Source organism: Mauremys reevesii, linkage group 1 (genome assembly GCF_016161935.1).
Source record: "Mauremys reevesii isolate NIE-2019 linkage group 1, ASM1616193v1, whole genome shotgun sequence".
Classification (NCBI taxonomy): Eukaryota; Metazoa; Chordata; order Testudines; family Geoemydidae; genus Mauremys; species Mauremys reevesii.
This window is the reverse complement of record NC_052623.1, coordinates 153136611-153149732: the sequence shown is the minus strand read 5'-3', so window position 1 is coordinate 153149732 and position 13122 is coordinate 153136611. Positions and strand designations below refer to the sequence as shown.

At 45.6% G+C, this 13122-nt stretch overlaps 1 protein-coding gene across 2 annotated transcripts in view; it reads left to right on the top strand.

Annotated features, from left to right (window-relative positions):
* Nucleotides 1-4424, top strand: part of CFAP47 (cilia and flagella associated protein 47) — a 642607-nt gene extending 638183 nt beyond the window's left edge. For both annotated transcript variants that reach the window (XM_039536653.1, XM_039536643.1), the window contains one exon: nt 2714-4424. In XM_039536653.1, the coding sequence (XP_039392587.1) occupies nt 2714-2923 (210 nt within the window). In that variant the 3' untranslated portion in view covers nt 2924-4424. The remainder of the gene's footprint in view (nt 1-2713) is intronic.
* Nucleotides 4425-13122: the final 8698 nt, after the last annotated feature.

The following is a 13122-nucleotide window of genomic DNA, read 5'->3' as shown; positions in this document are numbered from 1 at the left end:
TGAGCATAGATAAAACACATTTGCAGTTAAGCTTCTTGTTTAATTTTGGAGATTATTTTCATAAAAAGGAGGATTAACATTAAATATTTTATATTGTAATAGCATCTAGAAGTCACAACTGGGTTGAGCTGTACAACCATATTATAAATGACAGCTCCTGCCCCAAAAAGCATACATTCGAATGCCCTGGAACCTGTGTACACTAGTTATCTGTGATAGGAACACAAGCAAATAATTGCAAGTCACATCTAATATATACTTCAGCAGTAGCAGGATGGCAGTTAATGTCATGGGGAAGTATTATTGCATTGACTCTAGAGCTAAAAATTATTGATATCTGAAATCTGTTATGAACAGCAAACCATAAGACTGATGACAAACTAGAAACAGATAAATATCTTTTTGTGTGCCCCACTTCTCACATCCCTCTAATTGTCTTCATGTGTATCGTTGCAAACATGGGATGCTTGTAGTGGAAATGAGAGATGGAGAAGACCTAATATTCCTCTTAGTTTATTTTGTAGTGGTTTATCCAGGCCATATTCATTAAATAATTATAGAAATTAACATTGCATACTCTGGGAATGTTTGATCACATATGTATTGGATGATCCATGTTTGGTATGAGGGTTTTATTTATTTTATATTTTGGGTCAAATTGAGGCTGGGGAATCCTACTCAGATCTAAGGAAAGAAAGCATGCCCAATCCTGGAGCACAGACACTATACAGCTGTCAAAAGTCCTCCAACAATGCCCATGGTAGGAAGACTGCATAGGCTACACAGCTAATGAAGCAGGCTGTCCTACAAGCAGCATAGTCTAGTGGAATCAGCATAAAATTGGGAGTAACACTTGAGTTCTAAGTCTGATTCTGACGTTGATCTTCTGAGTTCCTTAGGGAATGCAATCTACCCAATTCTCGGTTTTGGAAATTATGGGAGGTGTCAGACAATTATTTAATGACAGTAGACAGACCGATTCAAAAAAAGTTAAAACTTTAAAAACACAAATTGCCAGGATCACATCTAACTATACAAAATAAATATTCTTAAATCAAACGATCATAAAAAATAAAATATATTACCTCCCCCATGTTATCCTTAAATCAAAGGCTAGTAAATTCTCAAGCAGCGTTTTTGTTACTTTTCCACTCTGTAAATTTCCTTTGTTATCAATGGAAATTTCTTTTTTTGGTGGTTTGTGTTTGTTGGGTGAAATCAACATTTACAGATAAAAATCTAATCCTTCCAAGCCTATGTATAACATCTAAATGGTGTGGTGAGGATCATTTAATGCTTGTTCAGCACAGTAAATGCATAAAGCACTATATAAATGTTAATTATCTTTAGTAATAAAACCCTTGTTACTGGAAGTGGGAGAGAGGAGAAGATTCTATATCATCTTATTTTCTCTTTTTTGGGGGAGTAGGGGAGAGGGAGACATGTTACAATCCCTGGTTACTGCCCCCCTTTCCCTCAAAGCAGCTATGTAGGTGTTACTGCAGCCATAGCTCACAAAGCAGAGAGAAAGGGGGACTATCATCTACACCAGGCTCTGCACCAGGCCATTCTTTTAGCCTGGTGCAGAGCCTGGTCACACTATTCCAACCCTATTAGAAGAACTCACAATTAAGACATTTTGTAGTAATCCAGGCTTGAGTTTAAGGGCAATTAGTTGCAGGGGAAATAATTGAAAGATGCTTACTGTATGCGTGCACACACACATGTAATGACAGGAAGGATAGTACTAAAATGACTCAGAGGGAGGGAATGCCTCTAAAAATTAAGGCAGTTTAGGCACAGATATTGAAGAAATGACTGCAAGATCCTGCCTAGCCAGACAAATACATACAGGAAATGACTGCAATCATAATTCTGCCTTGACAGTCACAGATAGGTATAGGAGATAAGAGAGCACTTAAGCTTTGACATGCACATAAGAATAAACTAACTACATGATCAATGCCTATAAGAGGCAATTAACCACATGATCAATGCTGTTTGAGCATACATATATGGGATGACAGCAAGAACCATGCTGCCTTAATAAACACAAGCACTAGAGGAGATGACTGCCGATTGGACACAGAAATAAATACTACACAACTAGATGATGCCTGGCTGTGTCACTGCTGCCTACATAGAAATATACATTAAGGAAGTAAAGAATGTCATGTTCAATTCATGTAAAGATTCCTAAACTAGAGTTTGCAATATGAGTCCATAGTTCCACTTCCCATAACATAACTACAAAAGTAGGACTCAGTGTATTAACTATCTTGACCCAACTAGTCACCAAAACTTAGAATATCATTTATTACAAGAGCCACAATTAAATTCTAGTGTATAAATAAAACTAGCGACCCATTCATTCCTTTCATTCACATCATGCTGTGAAATAGCTCTTTCAAAAGAACATACATGACTGTTATTCACTATAAAAAGGAAACGTGTAGATCACCTAGAGGGGTAGGCTGTGTGTCTTTTTTAGTGCACTACCCTTAGCTCATAAAATCAATTGCTCTTCCTAGTTTTACATGATGATGGTTTTTTCCCTCTGTGGGTGCAGTTCTGGTTTTGTGACTTTCAGGCACCCTACATGGAGAACAACAAATGGCTTTCTAATTAAAAGCATTGTGTTAAATAGCTATTACATATTTCAAAGTATTAGGCCATGACTGCTTTATATCAGATCTCTCCTCTTTGTTTTCAGACAGCGTCAATGCAATGGACATACGAGATCAATGGGCTGCTTCCACAGACCACACCACCTACTGCATCAGCAAAAGTAGTTTCTACTAGTGGTTACATGAGGTCAGCCACAGTTCGACAGCGCAACTTTTTACGTGAAAATCTGAAGCTAATTACCACTGGCGTATCCTCTCCTGTCAAAGGTGCACCACTGGTCTTAAGAACAAAATAAAACTATACTGGTCTTAATTTACCATCTGTGGAAAAGTAATCTTTTATAAAGACCCAAGGAAGACTTATTTTAAAATTATATATAATGTCTTGATATTTTAAGACCATCCTGCTTTGATGGTGGCAATGGGGAACTAAATGTATTTCTTTCTGTCTTGAAGAAAGATCTGTCTGATGAAAAAGGGCCCCTAACCCTCGAGGTTAGTTCAATATTGTTTGTTTGGTAGCACACTTATAGTAAAAAATTAGGGTGTTTCTGGTGAAAACTGTCACTTTTCTGGAGCTTTAAGATGTTCCTTTCTCAACCAGATGTAGGATTTGAAGTTTCTTACCTTTACTCATAAAATTAACGTGCCTTGGATTAGGTTTTAAAGGTTTGTCTATTATAAGAATTTACCTTAAGTTTACCTGAAGTTTGGGTTTTTATGAATGTTAAAATAGATGCATATTATTTTTTTCAGTGGAAAATACAGAAGGATTTTAAATGTGTACAAGGAGGTTTTTAAATATGAAATGTATCATACAAATTGCTTTATAGCATAGCAGTGAGTTCCTTTAATTTGGGCAAAACAGATTTGGAAAAAGACATAAGGTTTTGGGGCTTTGGGCTAATGCTGGGCTTACTAAAGCACTTCACAGTTTTAGTAAGGTTTTAATAGGAGACACTACAGTTTTGCACATAGTGCTCTGTCAATCACTCAACACTATGTCCACGCAAAAGTAAACAAGTCAGCCTCTGATTTCTTTCAAGATAAATCACTTACACAGAGTTTGCAGCAGTCTGATAAAGTTAAAGTGGTTCACACAGCATATGATCATAGCCTGAATGGTTTTCCAATTCTAATGCTTTGGAAAATGTGAAGTATTTCACTGAATTTAAATCTCTCTGCATTATACAAGCCAAGGTTAGATTACTACACACAAAAAACAAGAGGGGGGAGGGGGGAAGTGGAAGAGCGGTAAACAGGAAGTAAAACTTACCTCACAGTGTTAAGCAAACTTTCTACACATCCATTCAAAACATACTGTACTAATTCCAAAATCAAAACTACATGAAAAATTAGTGAGGATGGCTGTTCAGATTTTATTTCCTTTATTAAACTAGAACTATCAGTCATGCTGTACTTCCATGTATAGTCAAGAATGATTAGTTAAAGAAAGAGTTTGGTGTTGCAGTGTGTAGATTGTCTTTGCACCTGGATATAATGCGGGAGAGGACGTCCATGTAATCTTTGTTTGAAAGAAACAATTTGGCAAGTGACCTCGAGTCTTCAAGGGCTTTCTTCATTCATATGCACTATCAAGACTTAATAGACTGCTAATTGTAACTATTCCCTTGTTTTCAATGGTATGATTTAGATACAGAACACAAAATGATGTGGCAATTGTATGTGTTTTACTGGCCCATGTATGGAATGGCCATCATTACTCAGGGCTGGTGAAACTGTAAAAGACTTATGTAGGTCAGTGCAAAAAACTAATAAAATCCTTTTACCACGATATGCTAAATGTGTTTTGTTTATGCCACATATTTTACAGAAATGCTCTTATGTTAAGTTTTAGACTGTTATATAATAGTTATTACTACTTTTTAATCCCTCGGTCTTAAATACAGTGGGCCTGATTCTGACAGGATACCAGTATAAAATCAAGAATAATGCCACTGAAGACCGTAAGTTACATAAGCATAGACTAGACTCTGGCCCTGTGAATTCAAATGTAAAGGTAGAAGAAGAGAAATTAGTACTGCTAAAATGTATCTAAAATATTTTTTGTATTTATAAAAAGATGTTGTAGTTGTGAGATACAATATCTCATGAGCTGCCAGGCCTAGAGGTGTTGCTATGGGCTTGTCTCCACTTACTAGTGGATCGACGCTGCAGCGGTCAATCCACTGCAGGGGAGGGGTTGATTTAGCGGGTTTAGTGAAGACCCACTAAATCAACCGCCAATCACGCTCCTCTCATCTCCGGTACTCCACTGGAACGAGAAGCATAAGGTAAGCCAACGGGAGAGTTTCTCCTATTGACCCAGCGCAAGTAGACACCGCAGTAAATCGACCTAAGGTACATTGATACCAGCTACATTATTCACGTAGCTGGAGTTGCGCAACGTAGGTTGACTTAACCCCACAGTCAGAGCCGGCGCTTCCATTAGGTGACCCTAGGTGGTCGCCTAAGGCGCCAGGATTCGGAAGGCTGCATTTTGTGCACTCCCCACGGGGCGCGTGGGAGCTTCCAGTTCCGCTCCCATCTAGCCGCCGAAGAAGGACCTTCTGCCGACGTGCCGCGGAAAACAGCAGCAGGTAATTGAGCAGCTCAATGACTGCCGCTGTCGCCTGCGGCATTTCGGCGGAGGGTCCTTCTTCGGCGGCACAATGGGAGTGGAACCAGAAGCTCGCACAAAATGCCGCCCCCTGAATTCTGCCTAGGGTGCCAGAAACTCTGGCACCGCTCCTGCCTGCAGTGTAGACCTGCCCTATATCTCATTTGGAAAGATATGTCACTGTAGTAAAATAAAACAAATGTATGTTGGGAAGGGAGAGACTGGAATTTTAATTCCATTATTCGGGACTGATTATTGGTCTTTTTCAAGGCCTGCTTTTACCTGAGCAAAACATTTTTTTTAAATGACAGCTGTTTGCAAGATATTCAAAGTGTGTGAAAATGTAATCCTGGCAGAGATGGATTAGTGGGCAAAGTGCAGATGAGGTAATCAAAGGTGAAGATAAATGCAGTTCACGCCAGGATTACAGAAATAAAGGAACTGATTCTATGATTATTTTGTAAACGTGGTGTTTATCTAACAGGTCTAATCTGTACATATGGCATAAGCACCATCATACACACACACAGACCATAAAGATGACTTCACAGCTATGTTCTATACAGTGTTTCAGTTTAATACATTTTGTACTAACATTAAAATTTCCTTCCTGGGAACCCTGAACTAGTTTATAGATTTTCCACATATTAAAATTCACTCATGGGTTACACACAATCAGCCATTTGCCTTGCTTGATGTTACTTGTCATAGTATCTAACAGAGTGAAAGAACTGAGGGCAACTTTTTTTCCAACAGATAGATCAGTGGTCCCCAACCTTTTTGGCTGGCGGGCGCCAGCTGAAGGACCACTGTGGCGGTGGAGCACCCGCCAAAATGCCGCCGATGCCTCTCGATGACATTGCTTACTGTCGACAAGCGGCGTCAGCGAGAGGCATCCCCGCCGAAATTCGGGGGCGACGCCTCGCGATGATTTCACTTGACGGTAAGCGTCGTCATCAAGAGACGTCGCTGCCGAAATTCGGGAGCGACGCCTCTCAATGACATCACTTGGCGACAAGCGTCGTCATCGAGAGGCGTCCCCGCCAAAATGCCACTGCGGCATTTCAGCGGGTGCTCTCCCGTGGGCCAGGACGTGGGTGCATTAAGATGCTCCCGCGGGCGCCATGGCGCCAGCAGGCACTGTGTTGGGGTCCCTTGAGATAGATCATTTGTATTCTGGTAGCATCCACAATATGATTGATAGACTGTTGCTATATTAATAATGTTTCCTTACACTTCCCGGCTTCATGTTTTCTACATCCAGAGGTGATGTGATAGAAATTAGCTCTTGGTAACAAAAAGGGACTACTTTCCTCTGTATATAATCAAGGAATGTGATGCCACTACTGTTTACAAGTGTCTTAGTATTGTACATCGTAATCCCCGGAAAGGGTGCCAGAAGGTTTTCTGGGTAGATCAGTATTACTTGTTAGAAGCACTCTATAAAGACTTTCACTAGGCCAACTTGGCTTCGTCATGGTAAAGGTTGTTAAAAGGAAGCTGGCACCTGAAATGACACAAAAAATGCTGCTTCAGGTTGGAGAGCCTGACCCAGAGCCATTAGACCTACCACTGTAAGAATACAAGCAAAAATTTGGAGCTAGATGGCCCCAAAGAGCAATTGCTGTAGAGGTTCAGGGCTAAGGAAAGAAGTCCTCAAGAACTACCTCTGTTATAGGGTAGTGTTAGAAACGTGATTTGTCCTGAAAGGAGACCTACAGTAGAAAAGTCTTTCCAAAGAGTTCTTTCTAAGGAGGAGGAAGATGCAATGTCTCACAGCTCATGTATAGTATTACAACAATAATCTAACAGGGTAAGAGTGACAGCTCCAAACTCTTCAATACCACCTCCACCCATTACAAGCAAGCAGTGCCAAAGACCTGCCGAAGAGAAAGGACAGGATAAAGTGCTTTACTTTGGCTGTTACTCTTCTCATCTTCAGCTCCCCTTTAGAAGGACAAGAGAGTGAAAGAAGGAATAGCTCACTCACAAACCCATCTTAATATATGTAAAGATTCAGTCTAGCCATAGGGGGAATGTGTGTCTGTGTAAGAAATATTTGATCACTCAAGACCATTAAAATCTCAAAGGGGTATTGGACACATCAGGTTTCCAACTCTTTGCATTCAAAATCTAATAATTAAAAGCAGGCAGTGTAATTCTTATTAACAAAAGCACATCCCTTGAATCACCCATAACTTAAACGAACAATTCAGATAGTATTCTGCTATCAGGGGAAATCAAAAGAAAAGTCTCATTACAAAATATTTATACCTCAAATGCAGATCCTTCAAATATTGTAAAGGAACTACCTAATGTGTGTCTGTAATCTGGCGAGTCGGGGCTCAACCCTCCTGCAGACCGGAGGGAAGCCACACCGACTCGCTCCTCCCCAAAGGTGGGCTATGGTCAGGGTCGTTTTCAACCCTATCCCCTGCCCCCCCCCTGGAGCAGGGCCGGGGCGGCGGCGTCTCGCTCGAGGCAGGGTTCAGTTCAGACAGGCAGGGGGGGCTGACCAAGCACACAGTCAAATAAATACGCCCCCGCCTCGATCAGGGCCAGGACAGAGGAGCAGCCCCCAGAGAGACAGCCCCCCTAGGCTGGACAAACACGCACGGCAATGCGCCCCCCGGCCCTGGAACAGGGGCGGGGCGACAGCAAAGCGCCCCGAGGCCCCCGCTAGGCAGCAGCAGGCTGGGCAGCAATAACAGCCCAGGCCCAGGGGCTGGAGGGCTGCAGGGGCTGGCACAGCTAGGGCTGGCCAGCCTGGGCCTCTGGAGCAGGGGCTGGCAGCAATAAAAGGGCAGCATAGCAGGAGCAGGGGCTGGGCAACAGTGGATAAGAGCCCAGGCAACTGAAAACAGGCCCTGGGCAGCAACAGGAGACAGGGCACAAGCCCAGGCCTCTGGAGCAGCAGGGCAAGGGCAGCCTAAGGGGGGGGGGGCCCCAGCCCAGGGGGCTGGGCAGCAGCAGAGCAAGGGCTGGGGCAGCAGAGCAGGGGCTGTTAATATAAGCAACAACTACAGGGGGCAGGCAACAACAGGAACAGGGCAAAGGCAGCAAGGCCAGGGCAGGGCAGCAGGGGCCAAGGGCAGGGGCTCAATAAAGGCCCAGGCAGGCCCAGCTGGAAGGGCTGGGGGGCAATAGGCAAATGGCCCAGGGGAAGCCCTGGAGCAGCAGCTGGGGGGCAACCAAATATATAGCCAGGCCTCTGGGCAAGAGGGCTGGCAGCCAAGGCAAGTATGGGCCAAGGCCGGCCCCTCTGGGGCTGGGGCAGCAGCAAGGCAACAAGGAGGGCTCAGCCAGGCAGCAGCAGAGCAGGGCACAGGCCAGGGCAAACACTGAGCAGAGGGTGAGGGGACTGGAGACTGTGAGGGGGGAGGTGGGGGGCAGGCAGGGGGGCCCACCCACACCACCAGCCCCGTGGGGTGGGCCCGGGTCAGCCCGCAGCCACTGGTGGCTCCAGCCGGGGGGGTGGTGACCGTGGCACACGACACACCGCGGGTCGTCCACGGTCCTCGGGTGCCCCCCGGCTACACATCCCCACTCCATATCACCTCGGGCCTACCCTCCCCGGGTCTGGGCCAGGTCCTCGGGGCGGTCCTCGCCTGGGGGTTGGGGGTCTTCCCTCCGTCCTCGGGGGTCTCGGCCAGAGCCAGGTGGCTCCGGGCGGCCAGCCGGCCCCCGGGCCAGGCCTGAGAGGCGGGGGCGGCTCAGGGGCGGGCGGGGGGGCCGGGTGCGGGGGCCTCCGGGGCCGGTCTGGGCGGCTCCTCGGGAACGGCGGCTGCGCGGTCTCAGGGGCAGCTGCCTTGGCTGCCTCTAGGCGGCTCTGCGCCAGGGCGCTGGGCCGGCGCCTCTCCCTCTCTCCTCTGGCTGGCTCCTTCTCTGAGCTCTCCCTGGCTGCTCTTCTGCTCCCCGCTGGTGTCCTTGTCCTGACTCTGCCCGGTCCTGCAGCCTGGTTTCCTTTGAGGGCAGGGACGGACTGCTGGAAGCCGGACCGCCACTTGGGCGTCTGCCACAGTGTCACAACTCAATATGCCATCAAACATAAGGAGATTTAAATGATGCACTTAAATTCTACTACAGGCCAGTCATTTCACACTCTTTCACAAGATAAGGCCTCTGAAAGATTCAGTGACTCAATGAAGGCGCTTGGATTAACAGATGCCTGGAGAAATCAACATCATCCCAAAATCAAAGCCTACACTTGCTTCTTCGTCACAAAATATGGTCTGAAATCGTTCATGTTCCTCAAGCAGACATCTTGTAAAGCTTAGACTGTAAGATTAATGTATGTCTACACTACCCACCGGATTGGCGGGTAGCAATCAATTTATTGGGGATCCATATATTGTGTCTCATCTAGACGCGATATATCTATCCCCGAACGCGCTCCCGTCGACTCCGGAACTCCACCAGGGCGAGTGGTGGTAGCGGAGTCGACAGGGGGAGCCGCGGCCATCGATCCTGGGCCGTGAGGATGGGAGGTAATTCGAAATAAGATACGTCGACTTCAGCTACACTATTCCCGTAGCTGAAGTGCATATCTTACATCGACCACGCCCCCAAGTGTAGACCAGGCCTAAGATTCCCCCTTCTTCTCTCTCAAATAATTGTAAGTACATAAATATAGCCCCCATCACCATGGTATCTGTGCACCTTGCCACACAAGCAAATCCTAGATCTTACAACAAATGACAACAACTTCTGGTTGACAAACAATTTAGTCAGGGTGGGTGAGGTAATGTTTTATTGGAGCAGCTCCTGTTGGTGAGAGCTGGTCCAATAAAAGATTTGCCTCACCCACTTTGTCTCTCTAATACCCTGGAACCAACACAGCTACCACAACACTGCATAAAACAATTAATAGGAAGACATGAAATATGTATTACATAAATTAAGACTAACTGAGAAGTGTCTGTGGTAACTGTACAGGAATCACCTTAGGAAACATAGGAATTGCCATATCAGATTGGACTACTGGTCCACCTAGTCCAGTAGCTTGTCAAGGGCCAGCACTTGCAAGCTGCAAGATGAGCAAGATGCAAGACGCTTCATCGTGAACAATTATGGAAAAAAGTCTTAGAACAACTTTCTTCCTAACCTCCATCATTTAGTAGTCAACTTACGCCCTGAAGCATTAGGGTTTATAGCCCTTATCAGGGCAAATAAAATATTGACTCAAATAGATTTGCAACACCACCCACAAAGTGTGTCTGTGCATGCAACAGTTAGCCTTTTCAAGACACTAAAAATACACTTTCAATGTGTCCAGGTAAAGGAACTGGCATCACAACTTCTTTTTCCTGACTAATACATGTGTGTGATACCCCAGGCTCAACATCTGGCCTCTCAGGACACCACAAATAGCAACAGAAAATATCAATTCACTTGAACAAATGCTTTGAGATTACAGATCTAAAACCATTTGAACAAGCGGCCCAACTGTACAAACTAGAGAGGCTGTATTTTCATAACTATCTGCAGCCCTGCAAGAGGCAGCAACAGACCAATCACTGCATAAGAGAAGAGGATTAGAATGCCAAAATCACAGTGAAAATGACACTTCATAGCTGCCGGCTTCCTCCAGGCCCCAGGGGTGCTCAATTCCCCATTCTGCCCCAGGACCTGTCCACACCCACCCTCTTCCCCCCAAACCCCCACCCTGTCCTGCCTTTTCCCACCCCCACTCTACCTCCAGCCTCGCCCACCCCTTCTCCCAAGTCCCTCCGCTGCCTCTTCCCACCCAGTTCTGCCTTCTCCCTCAAGCGTGCCTCATCCCCATCCCCCCCCCCCCAGGGCCTCCTACATGTTGCAGAACAGCTGATCGCAGCAGGCGGGAGGCACTGGGAGGGAGGGGAAGGAGTCGCTTGGCGGGGCCTGGTGGACGTTTGGGGGATGTCTGTGACCGTTATCAGTCTGGTTAGGTTGAGGAATTGCTGTTTGGGGTAGTCTTGCTTGTGCTGAGAGGCACTCGAGATAGTCCCCTATAAACTCTAGTTGCTGGACCGGGACCAAGGTGGACTTTTGAATGTTTATTTTAAACCCTAGGTTGGTGAGGAGGGTTATAGTAATTTGTATGGCTTGTACTGCCATGTGCTGAGTTGGTGCTCTTATAAGGAAGTCGTCCAAGTATGGGAAGATCATTAATCCTAGCCTGCGCAGGCGAGTTGCGGTGACGGCTCGGACCTCGGAGAATACCCTTGGGGCTGTTGATAATCCGAAGGGTAGCACTTTGTACTGGTAATGTTGATGGCCTAGTGTGAAGCAAAGGAATCTTCTGTGCGCTGGATGAATGGTGACATGAAAGTTGGCTCTCATTCCTCGACCTACAAAATGCCTATCTCCTTTCTTTAATTCTGGGATTATGGTTGCCAGGGTTACCATTTTAAAGCATTGCATCAGTACATCCGCCGTTCTTTTTCTATGTGAGAAAATAACTGGAATAAAGCCCTCTTCCCTTGTGTTGAAATGGTAATATTTCTATGGCTCCTAGTTGCAGGAGATGGTTTATTTCCTGCTGCAACAGGGTCTTGTGAGAGGGGTCCCTGAAAAGGGACGAGGAAGGTGGGTGGGTAGGGGGAAGTAGAAATACATGGGCTAGAGTAACCCTTCTGGATGATTTTCAGCAACCATTTGTCTATAGTGATGTTGTTCTGGGTAGTGCGATAGCAGACAGTCTCCAAAGAGACTGGAGGTCATCTGATAATCTGGCAAAGGAGAAGGCAGAGGTCTCAAGCCCTCGACTAATACTTCCAAATGACTGACAGGATGTTGAAGATTGAGATGTGGCAGGTTGATCCTAGTTCTGCCTGTGCCTCACTTGTCATCGCTTGCAGCGTTGATCAAATTGTTTCTGGGGTTGGGAGTACAGGGCAGGATGGAATCTTTGGGTATAGAATTTCTTGTTTGGGGGAACATAAATATCCAAGGTCTTCAAGGTTGTTCATGAGTCCTTTAAGGTATGAAGAGATGCATCTGTGCTCTCAGCAAATAGTTTTTGGCCCTCAAAGGGCACATCCTCAACTGTGGCTTGTAATTCTCTAGGGAATCCAAAGGGGCGAAGCCATGATGCTTGATGCATTACAATTGACATGGCTATGGATCGGGCTGCCATGTCGGCAGAGTCGAGGGAGGCTTGCAGGGTTGTTCTGGCAATTAAGGAGCCCTCTTCAGCGTTGGCTTTGTATTGTTCCTTTGCTTCCTCTCGTAGTTGATCAATTTGTTGAACAAGTTGTAGAACTACTTTGCTAAGAGAGCTGAATAATTTGCTATATGAAATTGCAATGAGGTGAGGAGTAAGATTTGCATCCAAAGAGGTCAAGTATTTTCCAGTCCTTGTCATAAGGTGTAGTTTTTGACTGGGGTTGTTTTCCCCTTCAGTGCACCTCCTCTACAACCAGTGAATTAGGAGCTGGATGAGTGAATAGGAACTCAGCTCCTTTCGCTGGTACATAGTATTTTCTGTCCAAGCATTTACAGGATGGTGGGACAGTGGCAGGTGTCTGCCATATTGTCTTTGCAGGGTCCATTAAGACTGAGTTAATGGGCAGAGCTATCTTTGCTGATGGGGATGCCTGCAAGATGTCAGTAAGTTTGTGCTGGGTCTCTGACAGCTCTGCTAAAGAGATGTCCAGGGATTCTGCAACTCTTATGATTTCAAGTCCTTCCAGGACTTATTCAACTCCTGTGGTGGGAGGTGGTGGTATAATTGTTTCGTCCAGGGACGAAATATGGGTGAGTGGCAATGTATCACCTTCAGGAGCTTCTTCCGGCTCCCCGCCTCTTCCTCCTTGGTCTCCAATGGTGGTTGGTTCATGGGTGAAGGGGACTGGGTGGTGTTTGATGCTGGTGGGTTGGGGAGTTTAAGATTTT